The 18,224-nt window shown below is 38.4% G+C and overlaps 1 protein-coding gene across 1 annotated transcript; it reads left to right on the top strand.

Moving 5' to 3' along the window:
- The first annotated feature begins 10,023 nt into the window (after positions 1-10,023).
- LOC130988315 (glucan endo-1,3-beta-glucosidase 8) lies at positions 10,024-12,092 on the top strand. The gene is made up of 2 exons (XM_057912129.1): positions 10,024-10,693; positions 10,763-12,092. The coding sequence occupies exons 1-2, from the start codon at positions 10,314-10,316 to the stop codon at positions 11,889-11,891; spliced, it is 1,509 nt and encodes a 502-aa protein (XP_057768112.1). The 5' UTR covers positions 10,024-10,313; the 3' UTR covers positions 11,892-12,092.
- The last annotated feature ends 6,132 nt before the right edge of the window (positions 12,093-18,224 follow it).

The raw sequence follows: 18,224 nt of genomic DNA, 5'->3' as shown, positions 1-18,224 counted from the left end.
ACTCCGTACGAGCATATCGTCTACGTATACTGAGATATTCTTAGCAAGCTGTTCTTTGAAAATTTTCTCCATCATCCGCTGATATGTGGCTCCTGCATTCTTCAGACCGAACGGCATACTCTTCCACCCATATACGCCACAACAGACGGCAAAGGCCGTTTTGGCGATGTCTCCCCTGTTCATCTTTACCTGATGATACCCTTGGTACGCATCCATCATGGATAATAAGGCACATCCTGAAGTGGAGTCCACCAATTGGTCAATCCTCGGCAGAGGATAGTGGTCCTTCGGACAAGCGGCGTTTAAATCTCGGAAGTCCACACACATCCTCCAGGTGTTTGTCTTCTTGGGTACCATCACTGCGTTTGAGATCCACTCTGGGTATTGCACTTCCACAATATGCCCAGCTTTCAATAGTTCATAGACCTGCTCTCTGATGGCAGCGTCCTTTTCAGCCCCAAAATTCCTTGTCCGTTGTTTTACTGGCTTGACCTTAGGGTCCACGTTGAGGCAATGCTCCGCCAACCCTCTATCGATTCCCTTCAAATCTGCGGTGCTGAAAGCGAACACATCCGCATTTCGCCGGAGACAACCAATGAGCTCTTCTCTGACTTGATCACTCATGGCCGATCCGATCTTAGTCTGGAAGCCCTCTTTCCCTGGAAATAACTCTATCATATTGCAAACATCGCTAGTGGACACCAGCGCGGTTTTCTCTGTGGAGTCTCTGTCTTTTAATAAATCCGCCAACTCTTGGCGTTCTTCTGCTGGGGCATGCACCTCGCCCACTTTCCCCCTCTTCCGGGCGTTCGACCCCTCTGTCCATCTTTCCCTTTTCTGCCCCGCTGACTGTGTGAGCATTTGCACGTGGCATGCTTTTGATGTCGTCTGATCGCCACAAACTTCTCCCACTCTTCCACCCTCGATTGGAAACTTCATTTTTAGGTGAAACAAAGAGATAACCGCCTTGAACGCCGTCAAGGCGGGCCGGCCGAGTATGACATTGTACGAAGGTTTAGGCATATCCACCACTAAGAAACGTACCATCCTTGTTTTGTTGCCCGCCGCTGTACTGCCAAGAATCAACGGCAGCTCTACATACCCCAAGGGCATGACCATCTCTCCTCCAAACCCAAACAGAGGAGCATTTGTCGGCTCAACATGAGCGTTAATTCCCATATTTTGGAGACATTCCTTGTACAAGATGTTTACGGCGCTGCCCGAATCCACGAAAATACGGTGAATAATGCAACCAGCAATGTCTGCCGTGATGACCAACGCATCATCATGTGGATACATTAATGTGCGTATATCCTCTGATCCAAAAGTGATTGCCGGCTCCTCTGCCGCGCTGGTGACTTCCATGACCCTTTTAGGATAATACCCTGCTTTGACTGCTCTGACGACTTGCTTTTTAGCCCTATTTGATGTGGGCATCCCGTTTTCCCCACAAATCATGTGAACTTCCCTCCTATATGGGGGGGGAGGAAGATTTTGTCTATCTGCCCCTTCTCTGCGATTATCCTGGTTATCATCGGGCCTGCGATCTCTGTTGTTGTTCCCTTGCTCTCGTCGCTGATCCCGGTTATTTCTTTGATCCCTCTGATCTCACTGATCTCTCTGATCCCGCTGATCCCTCTGATCAGTCCTCCTCTGACCTTCGTTTCCCCTGTCAATGAAGTGGTCGAGACATCCCTGGCGCACCAATAACTCCAATTGGTGCTTAAGATGTCCACAATATTTCGTGTAATGCCCGAAGGAGTTGTGATATTCACACAACTTATTGTTAGGCCCTTCCTGCGGCGGCCCAGTCCGGTAAGTCCCCGGTGCCCTAAAGAACGGCTGATCCTTTATTAGATGAAAAATTTCTTCTTGTGGTTTAATCAGGGGCGTGTATTCGGTAAACCGTGTTACTTCATTCACTGTGCGCTGTTGATTAGATGGCATTCCTCCCTGGGGTGGGAGTACCCTAGGAGGCAACCCTCTGAATGGGGCCCTATCCTGCTGTCTTTGTCGTTCGGGTGCTTCCTCAGCTTTCTTGACTCTGTGTTTCTCATTTTCCACCTTCCTCGCCATTTTGGCATCCTCCAACTGTAAATACCCCGGCAGCCTTGCCATGATGTCATCAAAATCCCTTGCTGGTCGAATTTGTAATTCGTCAAAAAAGATTCCTGGCCTGAGTCCTCTGACATAGGCGCAGTTTTTAATTTGCGATTCTGCCTCTGGCACCTCCAGAGCAGCAAGATTAAACCTTGCTGTGTACTCCCGAAGCGTTTCTCCTTGCTCCTGCTTAATATCCATCAGCGAAAGGGCTGATTTCCCTACCCTCCGTGAGCTCGCGAACTGACGCAAAAAACGAGTCTGTAATTCTTCGAAAGAGTGAATGGAATTTGGGGGCAGCGTCCCAAACCATAACTGGGCTGGTCCAGTAAGGGTAGTGGAGAAGATCCGGCACTTGATGCCCTCCGTGTACATGTGCAACGTAACCAACCCTTCAAACCGATTGAGGTGTACCTCCGGATCGGTAGTGCCATCGTAATCCAGTGAGATGGGCTTGTAGCTTCTAGGTAAGGCATCTGCCAAAATATCGTCCGAGAAAGGACTGCGGTTGTGGATCGGGTGGAACCTCGATGTCTTAGCTCTCTTGTCCCCCTTATGCCTCCCCTGTTCCCTTCTGTCCCTGGGTACTTCATGAGCGTGGCGCTTGTGGACTCTATATTCAGGTCTACCAGAGGAATACTCCGGCTCTCTTTCCTCTGATCTCTCTGTGTAGCGCGATTTTTCCGATCGATGGGACTTCTCCATCCGGTGCGATTTTCCTGACCTTTGTTCCCTGTCCTCCCTTCGGGATTTCTCCCTCAGTGATTCCTCCAGATCCTGGAGTTGATGTTTTAGCTGAGACACTTGGTTTTTTAGCCGAGCTTTCTCCCTCGGTCTCTCTTCCTCGAACACCAAAGAGACGGATTGACTATCAGACTCGTCAACCCTCTCCTTTCTCACCACACTGTTAAGTCTGACCCGGCTCCCCTCTGGTCTTCTTTCCACTTCCCTGTCAGCAGGGTCCCCTTGCACTTCCAGAGGCATCGCAGCTTGTTTGTTGATTGCTAAAGTGTTTACCTCCTGAGCAGCGGGAGGTGGGGCCTCAACGCCCTGCAGAGTAGCCGTTCCCCCCAGTGGAGCTACAGTGGGAACAGCGGACAACATGGGAGTTCCTAGTGCCTGACGCACAGCGGAGTAGTGAAGCAGCGCCATCATCTGTTCCATCGATCCAAACGTGATTTGTCCCGCTCCAGACGCGGGAGTTAAGCATGGCATGTCAGATCCTGGAGTCACCAGAGCAGATCTCTGGAGGCTTGCATTCAACCCAGTCAACGGAGTGGCGGGGATAGCCTGAAACCCTGGTGGGGCAGTGAAGGTAGCATTGCCCTGGAGGCCCGGGAACAATGAAGGTGGCATCTCAGTGGTGAGAGCAGCGGAGTCGAACTCCCTTTCTAGGTTGCGGTGTGCATCTGATGATCCCATGGTACCTACACATAAACAGAGTGAGAAACCATTCTAACGACGAAAGAATAAACCCCTATTTACCGATTGGAGTCCCAATGTAAGAAATCCAATAAGAAATCCCGGCTTCCGGTGCAGAGACCGTTAAAAAAATTCCCTTCCAAGTAATTCTACACTCGGGGAAATAAACCCAGAGTATAGATTGAGGAAACGGGGCCCTCAATAAAACTTCCACAGACGCAAAATACCCAGGGATAAATACAAGCAGAGCTACCACCAGAAGATATGTTAGCACGATTGCATTAAACATAATAAGAAAAGGAATTATGTAAGAGACGAAGCTAATAATTTCGAAGATTAGTCAAGGAAAACATGGAGAAGCATGAATAATCGTTTCCCATAAGTGAAGATCATTCATAAAACAACAATATGGATCTCACCATAATTAAGACAAAGTGTTTAATCATCATATTATTGAGGTAAAACTCTTGTGTCAACGACAATAAACACTCTCGACATCGACGATTAACCACAAAAACCCATAAATCCACAACAAAGAACTCCAATACATCAGGATCAAAGCATAACCTCCCAATTCAATCACCGAAATCGAAGATTAACCACGAAAATCATGGAAAACGCCCATAAACCCCCTCCCTTAAACGAAAAGCATCTATAAACCCCCAGCACAAAGCCAACATAACAAAAACAGGGCAGCAACTCCGATCCAACGGTATAGAACGAAGATTTGTCATTCAGGCAAATGAAGTAACGGTAATTATCAACCTTAAACGAAGAAGACCCACAGATTTAACCACACGAGCCCAAGCACAACGAAGACTAACCATAGAAACCATGGAAACATTGATAAACATCCCTCTTAAATGAAAAATACCAGTAAATTAACAGTATCAGCCTCATCATAACGGAAACAAAACACCATTCCCCGATCCACCGATACAACACGAGGATTAACCATAAAAACATGGAAAATACTGATAAGCACCATCCGCGAACGACAAACACTCACAGATCAACCACGCAAGCCCAATCATAACCAAAATGGAGTGCTAACTAACACTCTATCGCTGCAAACCCACAAATCCCCAACACAGAGCCAATCATTAAGCAAAAACAGAGCTAAAATTCCATAATTCACCGATAAAACCGTTAGATCTACGAATAATCTCTCCATTCTCCAAAGGAAACTCACATTTGCCCATAATTACCCCGATCCACAGTGAAGAAACGTAAATTTTCCCTAATTCATAATTTATAACCGTCGCCACCTTTTCCCCATGCACAAAAACACAATTGAACGTAGATCTCCCGAACTTGTAAGTAAATTTGCACGAAAACATAAAAACTGATCTACAATAACTTGAAACCTCCGAATGATGGCGTAATTGGGACCTACGCATGCAAATCCGGCGACGATTCCGGATCTGCATACGCAGGGGGTGGAATTCTCACGCCTTAGCCCATTTTTTCCCACAGACGGCGCCAGTTGGTGTTTACGGAACCAACACCTAAATCTATGAAAGGAAACGTAAAATTCTACCTAGTCGAGAAGGCTGGAAAGAGTAAAAAGAGTTGATCGGGAACCTTGCTCAAGAGAGAAAACAACTGCAGTATTCGAAAATATGAGATAGCGTAAGAAATAATACACGAGCTCGGACCCTATTTATAGATTTACAAGCGGAGGGGTAAAATAGTAAAAACATCTTCAGTGCATGCGTCCTGCGTGGTGGAAGGGTACGTTGGTAATTTCGATAATACGCGGGAGACCTTCCCGCGCGTTTATTGGCTCCTCTGATGGAAATGTCTTCTCTGGCGAAGGCGTCTTCTCTGGTGATATTGACATCTCTGGCATGAGGGACTCCTCTGGTAAACACGTCTTCTCTGGCAAGGGCGTCTCCTCTGGCGGTAGTGGCTTCTCTGATGGAGTTGACTTTTCTGATGACGATGACCTCCCTGACGATGGTGACTTTTCCGGCGCGGATGATTTCTCTGGAGGAGAGGGCTCCTCTGTCAAGCATGACTTCTCTGGTGCGGATGACTCCTCTGGCTAGAGTCATTCCTCTGATGGATGAAATCCTTCTGGTATAAATGGTTCTTCTGACCCATACGGCTCCTCTGATGAGAGTGGTTCCTCTGATTTGTACTCTCTCCCTACTCTGCATATATTGCTCCTCACCATATATATATATATATATATATATATATATATATATATATATATATAGGGGGCCGCTCCAATGAGACCCCCTAATTTTAGTGAGATCTAGGGCGCGATCTGGTGCGTTTATTTTATTAATCATATGGCTGATATTGTATTTGGAGGCTGATTTTTTTTCGCAGGGTTCGAATCCTGGAAGGAGCAGAATATTTTAAATTTTGTTATTCATCAGTATATACTGCATTGTTCACCAGTATATACAGCGCTGTTCATCAGTATATATGTCTTATTCATTACGAATTTTTTAAATTTTATTTTTCATTAGTATATACATCTTGTTCATTAGATATACGTTTTGTTCATTAGTATTATATGTCTTATTCATTGTACTCATGTTACACGAAAAATAGGGGGTCTCACTGGAGCGCGCCCCTATATATATATATATATATATATATATATTTACTTCTAAAAATTAATAAATTAAATTAAATTTAAAGAAAAAAAATTGAAGACAAATTTGATGAAACAAATAACAACCACCAAAATAATAATACAAAAATATTACTCTCGTTCAAGTCGAAATAAAGTAAAAGGACCACCAAAATGTTTGAAAGCTTAATCACGTTCCTAAGATGTTGAATTAGAAAAGAATCTATTTTAATAATGATTAGTAGACTAGCAGATCAAATGATGATTTAAAAATTCTAATTGGCTAATTGGGCAATATAAGAGCAAGCATAATACGCAAGGTGGTAAATTTCAGAACATGAGCAAAGATTTATGTATAATCTATCCCTTTTTCTTGAGTAAATCCTTTAGCAACTAATATAACTTTGTACCTAGTAGATTCATTCTCATTTTTAATTTTAAAACTTGCAATCAATAACAAAGTAAGAATCATCAATAGGCACAAGAATCCAAGTATCGTTTCTACGAAGAGATCTCATTTCACTTCTCATAGCATTTAATCCATGGTTCCAATTTTTCGATTGTCTAGCTTCATAAAGAGAAGCAGGTATATGATTATCAATGGTTTCAAACATAATGAAAGCAAACAAAATCATTTTAAAGTTCGCCTTCAACCTCATTCCGACTAACCCACGTAATGATAGCAAAGATCGGACGAAGAAGATGTACAAGTACTGATCGACTAAAGACATAGAGAAGACAAAGAAGTGAGGTGAAGATACAAGCAAAGCTTCTCTCTTTCATTTTTTAACTAAAAAATGTAGAGATAATGAAGAATGTAACTAGAAGGAAGAAAACAGCTAAAATTCTCAATTTTATCTCAAAAAATCACGATGGCAAAAATTACTATTCAAGCCAAGAAATAGGCTGCAACAAGTGGACTGAAGGATGATAATGGATCGTCAAGAAACTGGCCTTAGGTTTGGGCCAACAACTTCAACGCTAATCTCATTGATTGATTAAAAATTCTTTGGATTAACTTCATTTCTTTTCACACGTTTAAACTGAATCGATAAGTCCAAAAATTATTAAGGCTGGCCCACCAACCTACCTTAAACTATTATGCTGAGTGGAATATAATATAATATTGATTAATTTTCTATATATCATATTGACGTAGCCAGGATTTCACCTTAGTGGGGGCCAATTTATAATTATTTTTTTATATTCCCTCCATTTTAAAATAAGTGTCGTATTATAGAATTTTTCTTGTTCCTTTATAAATGTCATAATGTGAAATTTTAAGAGTAAAAGTAAGCTAAACTTCCAATTTTACTCATGTCATTTTTTCTATACTACATCTTAAAGCATGTAAAATTATACTTTTTCTTGGTGAGTATAATTTTATGTATGACACTTATTTGAATAGGAAAATTTATAATAATTTTTTTTTAAATATTTATATATGACTATCACACATCCTAATGACTTACATGTTTAAAGTTATAAATATCTAGTAATAACTTTATTCATTTACCCAACACGTATTAATATTCACAAAAAAATATTCAATAATAAATTATTACAAATTAAATTATCTAACAAAAATAAATGAAATATATTCACTTGCATGTACAGGGTCTGAGCTAATAATTAACATGAGTTAGAAATATCTAGTTAAATTAATAACTAATATTTTAATAATTCACATAATAATAAAAATTGAATGTGTGAAAAAGCTAAAAAAAAAAAAGCTATTACATAAAAATATCATAGAGAATTCAACATAAAAAAAAATTAAATTACAAGTATGTTTGTAAATAATTCTACATTTAAACTCAAATTTTAATTTTTTGAGTCCAATATAAAAAATTATCCTATAAATTTTCTAAAATCAAACTCACCTATTGAATAAAGAAATAAAGAAAATATAAAATAACAACAAAGTTGCATCATATAATCCTATGAGAATTTTGTTGTAAAAAATAAAATGAAATTTCATTTAAATACTAAATAAAGAAATACATTATATATACTATTTTTTGAAAAATTTCCAGTGGGGCCCAGTGCCCCCACAGGACCCCCCCCCCCCCCTAGCTACGTCAATTATCGTTGTATATTATGGTCGTCGGATTATATTTATTTATCTTTCAGTTGTGAGAATTAATCACTGAAGGACTACTTTAAACTTTTGATGATTTGTCTTGCTTTATGTTCATGATTCAAAATGACCAAGCTTTTGTTCGTTAACCTTATATTATTCTTATGTTTATTTATGTTAGAATCTCTTTATAACTTTAATGCAAAATATGATATTAAATACTTCATTCGTCCACAAATATTATATAATATGCTTAGGGAGCATATATGTGTTTTAATAAAGAATTAAAGATGTGTATAGAGTGAAAAATTAAATTTATTTAAAATTAAGTGAAGAAAGAGACCCATCAAATTTAATGTTTTAAATTGGATGATTAATTTTTTTATAAATAAAAAGGATCCAGTGAAAATGACCAACTTAATTATTGATATTCGTTATATAATGGGGGAGAATAGTGACATGTTGAGTAGATCAGTAGAAGATTTTAAGGATGAAATTAATCGTTAATGAAAAATATGTGTAGAGTAGTTTTGAGTATGAATTGGATGAAAGGTACAAGTAAATCTTGGAGTCAACAGTCAATTAACATGCTTTTAGGGGGAAAAAAAGGTTGGAACGCACAGAAAGAAATACATAAATCTTAACTGGAATAGCACCATATCTTTTTGTGACGATGAGAAAAAAGTTTGCGAGCAAAATTGAAAAGCTGAAACATTGATACGAAAAGCAAAATGAAAAGAGAGAAAGGAAGATTTGCAGTGGGATGAGAACACGTAGATTTGGGGTGGAAAGTGTGCATTTTTGAAGAGCTAATGAATCCAAATCAGTTTGGATTCAAATCAATTAAAAGCCATATTTCACTATTTTATTTGGATTGCGTAATTAATTAATGCTTATCAGCATCCTTTCCAAAAGTCACTTCTTTTCATCTGCAACAAAGTCATCGCACCAACCTAGCTCTTACGAAAATTACGTCTTGTGTTTATCTTAATTTTGCGTAGTGGTTAAACACCCTTGTTATAGCTAGATAACATTGATGTTATTGAATATCATAAAATGAATAATGCATACTATTGTGCGCTTTTTTTTAATTACAAGAGGTATCTATTATATAATCAAATAAGTATCTTGCACGCAAGCGAGACTTCTACACCACACAAAAGGTTATAAAAACTACCCGCACGCAGACGGGACCACTACCCATACAAAAATGAGAAAAGTACTCGTACAGACGAGAATTGAATCAAGACCTCTTACAAAGAAGAGTCTTTGGGTATATCAGCTTTATCAACCTACTAAAAATTGTAAATTAGGACGTCTTTGATCGTTTTCAATTTTTTCCTTTCCCCATAAATCGATCATACTCATATTAGGACAATCTTTCACATTCCATAAAGGGAAACCTCAAGAAATCTCGTCTAACGTTTTTTTGTGTCAACTGTAATATTATTAAATTAATTTTGAGGTTATTAAAATTAACATTTCTTTGTTATAAGAAGAATGTATCTCTAATAACTGGCCCAACATGCACATATATTGTATAATATTGATCTGACACAATTACTATATCAAAGCAAGTGAAGCGATCTGAATTCTATATCCCACATTTTTTTGCATATGCACGAGCTAATTGATATTTACTTCCAGATTTATTGATGCTATTTATTAGTATAAAAATATTTGATTTTTTATTAAAAAGGAGACGCTACAAATGTAATGTAACATTTTAAAATAATCAACAGATGATATCAAAATACTAAATCTAGAGAGAGAGAGAGAGGGTGGGAGCCGACATGAGTTCATTGTGGCCTACCATCTGGTATAAGCCAATTGGCTTAACGCATCAGAGATTAAATCTATGCATGGGATTGTCATGTTCAACTTTACACTCTATTATCATTATTATTCAATTCAAACCATCACACACTTTTTAATTTCTCAGTGGGTCTCCTTGCAATTGCTGTTGCATGCATAACTGAATAACAGAATTAAGAAACGAATCTGTATATTCAATTCTCCCATCACATTTATCCACTCTTTTCATTCTAATCCAATTTCATGACCATCTTCTCCAACGTAAAAACATTAAACAAAACACCAAGACCATAATAAGCAAGCAAGATGGAGCGAAGACGGTCAAATGATCATCAAAATGTGGTGATTTTGTTGGGTGTGATGACGATGTTGACGGCGACATCATCATCATCATCATCATCATCAGCAAGCAGCAGTAGCGTGGGAGTGAACTGGGGCACAATGGCAACACACCAGTTGTCTGCTGCGAGCGTTGTTGATATGCTGAAAGACAACGGTTTCGACAAGGTGAAGCTCTTCGACGCCGACGAGACCATCTTGGACGCATTGTCCGGCACCGATATCGAGATCATGCTCGCCGTCCCCAACTACATGCTCGCCGAGATGAGCTCCGACGCCTCCGCCGCCGCCTCCTGGGTCGATGCCAACGTCACCGCCTATGCCTATCCCGGTGGAGTCAACATCAAGTATATATATACACATCGTCTCCTCTCCTATTCATATTTAATTCAAACATAACTAAAATTAATCTGTAGGTACGTAGCCGTGGGGAATGAGCCCTTTCTGAAGACGTACAACGGCACCTACTTGCAGCAGACCCTGCCGGCGTTGAAGAACATCCAGGAAGCGATCAACAACGCCGGCCTGGGATCCAAGATCAAGGCCACTGTTCCGTTCAACGCCGACATCTACAACTCGCCGGAATCCAACCCGGTGCCGTCCGCGGGCGACTTCCGCCCGGAGATACGCGATCTGACGGTCCAGATCGTGCAGTACCTGTACTCGAACGACGCCCCCTTCGTGGTCAACATCTACCCGTTTCTGAGCCTCTACAGCAACGCCTACTTCCCCCTCGACTTCGCCTTCTTCGACGGCTCCAACAAGCCGCTCCGGGACGGGAGCAGCGCGTACACCAACGTGTTCGACGCCAATCTGGATACCCTGCTCTGGTCCCTGAGCAGAGCAGGGTACCCCGATATGAAGATCATAGTGGGGGAGGTGGGATGGCCCACCGACGGCGACAGGCATGCAAACATACAGAGCGCGAGGAGGTTCAACCAGGGCCTAATCGAGCACGTGATGAGCGGGCAGGGCACGCCTCTGAGAAAAGGCCGAATAGATGTGTATCTATTCAGCCTGATCGACGAGGACGCCAAGAGCATCGCCCCAGGGAGCTTCGAGCGCCACTGGGGGATGTTCGAGTTCGACGGGAAGCCTAAATACGAGCTCGATCTCTCGGGCTCGCAGCAGAGCAGGGGCCTGGTGGCCGTGCAGGGGGTGCGCTACATGGTGCGGCGGTGGTGCGTGCTGGACCCGCGCGCCGAGGATATGGAGTGGGAGCTGGCGAAGAACATAGACTACGCGTGCAGCCTGTCGGACTGCACGGCGCTGGGGTACGGGTCGTCGTGCAATCACCTGAGCGTGCAGGGGAACGCGTCGTACGCCTTCAACATGTACTATCAGCTGAAGGATCAGAACGAGTGGGACTGCGATTTCTCGGGGCTGGCCGTCATCACGGACCAGGATCCCTCCGATAGCACCTGCAGGTTTCCGGTCATGATTGCGTACGGCAATCGCCCCGTGCTCATGCTGCACAAGAAATTGGTTAACGTTTTGCTTGTGGTTCTTCAAGGCTGTATAGTGTTTCTGCTTCTTGTGTCTTAGCTTCTTTTCGGATTAATTTAGGACACGAACACACTTTTTCTAGTTAATCACGTTTGTTTTTCTCTCTGTCTCAGGAGAAAGGGGTGTGTTTTTGTGTTGGACCCCGTTTCAGACCTGGATTTGTATCGTCATTCTTAGCTTCTTCAAATTTTTTTGAAAGACCATCAATCTTCTGCAGCTTAATTAGACTAATTTATGTGATTTTTTTTTGGGTACACACTTTGATCAGCCTGCAAGTCATTACAGAGATAGAGAGAGTGTGTTTAATTAGTACTCCTATATTCACCATTCACCATAGTGGCGCAACTATATAGTTGAACTTGTAAGGAAGGCTTAACACAATGGCGTGTTTGATATTGGCTAATACACTGTATTAGCTAATTTAGTACAGATCAGTCTAGTGTTCGATATTATTTAGTAATAATGCGGATGACCCGGTTTAATCTCACGACCCAGTATTATTAATCCAGATTTCTTAGGATTAATAATACCACCTACCCCTAGGATTAACTTAAACCAGAATATTCTGTATTTAGCCATGATAACAAACACCAACTCAGTATTAATAATCTGTCATTATCCACGCTAAATATCCTGGTTACAAATTATCCTACGTAATCCTTTACTGAAAACCAAACGAGCCCTTACTGTATACTATTTCGAAACCTTGGGGAAGTTGCATCTTGATTATGTATGGGCCGGGTCCAATTAATGTAAAGTTTGTTTCCCATTTAACATATAATTCACTTTTTAAAAGTAAGTAGTGTAATATCCTTCCCCTCAAAAGAAAAAATAGTAAGTATATTATCTTCCTCCACCCCCAAATAAAAGAAAAAAGGCTTTATGGTCGGAAAATTATGAATGTTTGATTTGATACTAAAAACTTATGTTGATGATATGCGTGCTGATATATTGGCCTGTAAACTGTAGTTCATTTGTTAAAGAGTGCGTTTTCAATATTTACAGATTTTCAGTATGAAGAATTGGCAAATGTGCTATGCTACAAAATATTTGAAAAATATAGGAGTTGGAGAGAAAGAGACTCGTCGAGTGACAGATGAGGCTCGCCGAAAAAGAGGGCAAGTGGCCGACGACTCTCGCCAGAATTGGCTCGCTGGAATCTGCAAGTGGTCTTGGTCTTTGTTTTATTTTTGTAATTTTTTTGTTTTATCTTTTTACAGAATTTAAAAAAAATAATATAATTATATTAGTAAAAATATTTAAATCATTTTAACACTGAAAATACTACTTTATCCATATTTTTATCCTTATAAATAAAATTTACTATTACTATAACATTTTAACTACATTAGAGTGTTGCCTCTTGACCAGCCTCTGTTTCATAGTTAGTATTTGATTCCTAAATAAAGACCAAATAAAAGTCTCGCCAAGTCAAGCACTCTACATATTTACAAAATTCATGTAGTTTAAGAGTTAGAGTGCATAAAAAGAGAACAAGAATCTTTACCCGTAAAATTTAATTGCACTAATTTCAAATGGTAAAATGTAAATTCGCGATAAAACAACACACAACTTCATTAACTTGCATCTCTCGATGATTTTAGAATGATATAAAAATTACTATCATGTATTATACGAATAAAATTATGGGACACTGAATCTCATCCCCTATTTTTCACGTCGCTTAGCCTTAGGATGTGGATTCCTTCATGTAATTATTGAGGAGAATTAATATCCTCTCTTTCTTTTTTTCGGGAATAAAGAGGAAGGTAACTATGAAGAAGGTTTTTTAATATTTTGGACTATATTCATTTTCTCAATAGTCTCGAAATTTGGTGATCACGATTCTCTCTTATCGAATACCGGGTCAACATGCCACCACGTGAGGTCACGCCACATCAGCATCTCGGGCCCACTAAAAATTAAAGATAAAATACTCCCTCCTTCCAATTGATCTTGTCTTATTTCTATATTTAATATTCCATCTGTCCCAAACGAAATGTCCTGTTTTCCTTTTTGGGCTGTCCCAAACGAAATGTCATGTTTCCTTTTTTGGCAATACACTCTCTCTCTCTATACTTAATATTTAAATAATTTTCACCAACCCACTTTATCTACTTTATACACATTTCTTAATCTTCGTGCCGAAAAGAAATAGGACATTTCGTTTGGGACGAAGGGAGTACAATTTTACACTACAAATAATATGGTCTCACACATTTACATACTTTTACTACATTAATTATATTTTTCTTAATAATCGTGCCCAAAAGAAATGAGATAAATTTAATGGAACGGAGGGAATATTTTAAAAGAATTTACTTCCTCCGTCTCACTGATAATGATTCATTATTGATCGACAAGATTAAAAAAATGAGCGATTAAAGGATAAAAAAGTGATAGAAAATTGTGAAACTCATAAATTTTTGTGAGATAAGATGATTTCTTTTTTTGAAACAGACCATTATTAATCACAAAAACTTAGGCACAACCGTGTGTACAATATCGAATTGACCCGCACCCAGCCCTAATCTGCATCCGGATCCAAACCCGCTTCTTGATTCAAATCGTGTAAATGACACTATTCGATTATACAAATAACACTAATTGGCACTATCAGTTATATAAATGACATTGTAACATTTTAAAATGTTATAGCGTCATTTTCAATTTTATAGTGTCATTTAAAATATTATAGTGTCATTTATAATCTTATAGTGTCAATTATAAAAAGTGTCATTTATATTTTTGAATAGTGTCAATTATACACACTGTCATTTATATAACAGAATAATGCCAATTACAGACAGTGTCATTTGTATAATCGAATAGTGTCATTTACACGATCGAAATTAGGATGCAAGTTTGAATCAAAATGCGGATTAGGGTCTGAGTACCGGTTAATTTAATTGTACGGTACACCCGATTATATTTAAGTAATAGAACAGACAAAAAAAGAAAATGATCAATTATTAATGAAACGGATGAAATATTAATTTTGAATTCTTCAAAAATTTAACCATGTCATTATTTTATGAGTCATGTCAATGTAGACCATGAGGTCCATGACTTACATTTCAATTATTAAATATTTTTGGCCATATTGAAAGAAAAGGTTCCTGCATTTATTTCATGCTGCAAATAGTGCCTCACAATAGATTAACATTTTTCTTGTAAAAGTATATCGAAAGCATATTTTCTTTCTTTTTATTTTGACGAAGAATAATTTCTTTTGTTATATGTATAGATTCTTGACTTATTGCGTTTTTGTTGTTTATGCGCGCGCTCTCTCTCTCTCTCTCTCTCTCTATATATATATATATATATATATATATATAACCGATCACCTACCCACCGTTGGCATGTATAATGTGCCCACCATTGATGTGACAATTTTAATTATAGTAAGATAATTTTAATTAGAGTAAGATTTATTAGTTATCTTTCCTAATTAAAATTGTCACATCAATGGTGGGCACGTTATGCTTGCCCACGGTTGGTAGGTGATCGGTTCTGTATATATATATATAGAGGATGAAGTTCAATGGAGACCACTCCTATATATAGAGAATGAAGACCAAATCATGTGCATCGATTCTAAAATATCCTACGGTCTTGATTTGACTGAATTATTTTTACAATTTTTGTTTATTTTATTGCCAGAAAGTTAAAGTTGGTCATTTGATTTTCTCTCTCTCTATCTATTAGTTAAATGCTCCTCTTTCTCTCTCTCTCTCATACTTGACAATGGCGATGCTGCTCCTTCTCGCCGTCCTCTCCTCCGCCGCCGCCGCGGTCATAGGAATTTTGGAGGGAGGCGGGCCATCGCCGCGGCTCTTTCATTTTTTCCAATCTGCGCCACCCTCCTCCTCCTCCTGCTGCTCCTCGCCTCCATCTCCGATACCGCCCCCGTCCCCTCTATTCCGTTTTCCCTCGCCTCCCTCCCCAACCTCCGAACCCTAATCTTCCAGCCTCGATCCCCAAAATCTACTTTCTCTATGTTCGATTTTGAGAGATGAATTTTACTATTTTAGTGGTTTTGTGCTACAAAATCAATGTTGGTAAATTTTGTTGATTTGTAAGGTCCAGTTGGGTGTTTAAAGGTAGAACCTTTGTATAAATTCTGTTGGTTGATTTCTGCAAAAATAATGCGAAAATTTGGTTGATTAAGGAGTTTGAACTAGTGTTTGTAGAAAATACTAATGAATGTACTAATAATGCTCGTTGATATATTCGTAGAAAAATGAATGAACATACTAATGCTGGATGATATGTTCGTAGAAAACCAAATAAACATACTAATGTTCGTCGATATGTTCGTAGGAAAACAAATGAACATACTTATGTTCACCTATTACGTTCATTGACGGATCAGGTCCCAGAATGGGAAGAGAGGAATTTCCGGGATTTGTTCAACGCGATCCCAGATTTTAGTGGATTTGAGTGGACATATTTACCTTTTTCGAATTAAATAAATGTAATTAACCAATATTTAATTACATGAAAAATCAAATCAGGAAAATTATATGAACCGTTAGATTAAGCAAGATCGACGCACAGGATTTGGTCTTTGTTCTCTATCTAGGGAAGTGGTTGTCATAGAACCTAACCCTATATATATATATATATATATATATATATAATATCCGCGTAGCCATTTTAAAAAGATAAACATAAATTTTGATCACTGATTTGAAAAACACAAAATCTGATCATTTTTTACGTTTTAGGACTGTTTTGCCCTTAATTAGGGAGGACTGTAATCAGGTTTGCGTGTGGGTTAAGTACACTTGGCACTATTAGTGCCAAAAGTACCAACAGAAAAATAAAATCAAGTAAATTAGTACACTTGACACTATTAGTGTCAATAGTGTAATGCACGAATGACACTTAGTGATCATATTAGTGTCAATAGTGTCATATACTTGTGTTGATACACTGTCTTGTCTTATATAAATGAATGCAGTTATATGGCCATTTTGAATACACTTTCCCGTATGGTTTAGATTCCCCATTCATGGTTTAGATTCTCCATTTATGGTTTAGATTCATCATTTAGGGTTTAATCATCGAATGATACTTTTGACACTAATATTACTATTTGTGCCAAAAGTACCAATTTACTTGATTTTTTTTTAATTTATGTTGGTACTTTTGGCACCTATTTTTTCATTTGTGCCAAAAGTACAAATTTACTTAGTGTTTTTTTTTTTCCTTTTTCTGTTGATACTTTTGGCACGAATAGTGCCGAGTGTACCAAACTCGCGCGTAAACCCGAATCCGATCCGCCCTAATTAAGGGCAAAAAAGTCTTAAAACGTAAAAAATGGCCAAAATTTATGTTTTAATGTATTTTTACTATTCAAAATGGCTATCTCAAAATGGATATATATATATATATATAAAATGGCCAAAATTTATGTTTTAATGTATTTTTACTATTCAAAATGGCTATCTCAAAATGGATATATATATATATATATATATATATATATATATATATATATATAGGGTGTGGTTCTAGAGAGAACTACATTATTTGTGAGAATGTGAGAACCATCAAATCTAATGCATCCACTGTAAAAATTAATGCATTCGCTGTTAAAATTAATGCACTCAAAAAAATAAAAAAATTGCTCCCTTCAGGATTCGAACCTCAGGATCTGCATTCATCCAACAAGATGATGCATTCACCGTAAATCTTGATGATCGAATGGCTAAAAATGGTTCTCCGTTCTTCTTTTATTTAGTGGTTCTTTCTTGAACCTCTCCCTATATATATATATATATATATATATATATATATATTGGATGATTAGAATATAGGTTAATTGTCTATAAATACATGAAGTATACTTAAATTTTAATTTGTAATTAAATTTAATCTTTTAATCAAAAAGTACATAAATTTTTATTTTTTTGAAATTTGACCTGAGCTGAAAGTTCGTCGGTTAATAACTTGATTGTCTGTAATCCTATGGACAATAAATGCATGATATTCCACACTGAATGTACTTTTATATGATCCTTCCATATTTAATATTTTCATGTCTTTAAGGACGGAGACAGGTGGAAAAGGTCGAATAGTGCAACAAATTATTTTACGAAAATGATATTTTTGCACCACTATGTTATTAGTAAAGTATTTTAAATAAATCAATTTACCTCATGATTTTCACATTAAATATTTATTTATTTGTGTTTTTTGCTGAATATATTCATTTAAATTTTAAAGAGTGATCGTCGGTGCACAAGACACATGGACAAAGAGCGACTCTTGTCAATGCTTGAAAGTGAAGGGGTACATGAAAGAATCGAAACACACCAGAAAGAGAGAGATTCCAAGAATATGCAGGCATGAGAATACATATTT

This window comes from Salvia miltiorrhiza, chromosome 6, assembly GCF_028751815.1.
Source record: "Salvia miltiorrhiza cultivar Shanhuang (shh) chromosome 6, IMPLAD_Smil_shh, whole genome shotgun sequence".
In the NCBI taxonomy this organism is placed as follows: Eukaryota; Viridiplantae; Streptophyta; class Magnoliopsida; order Lamiales; family Lamiaceae; genus Salvia; species Salvia miltiorrhiza.
Note: the sequence above shows the minus strand (reverse complement) of the source record. Positions and strands in the feature narration are given on the sequence as shown.

What these genes read in the sequence shown, in the direction of transcription:
- LOC130988315 (XM_057912129.1), top strand. Translation starts at nt 10,314, where the DNA reads ATGGAGCGAAGACGGTCAAATGATCATCAAAATGTGGTGATTTTGTTG. An exon ending in CCCGGTGGAGTCAACATCAA is followed by an intron (nt 10,694 to 10,762) that starts GTATATATATAC and finishes ATTAATCTGTAG; the next exon opens with GTACGTAGCCGTGGGGAATG.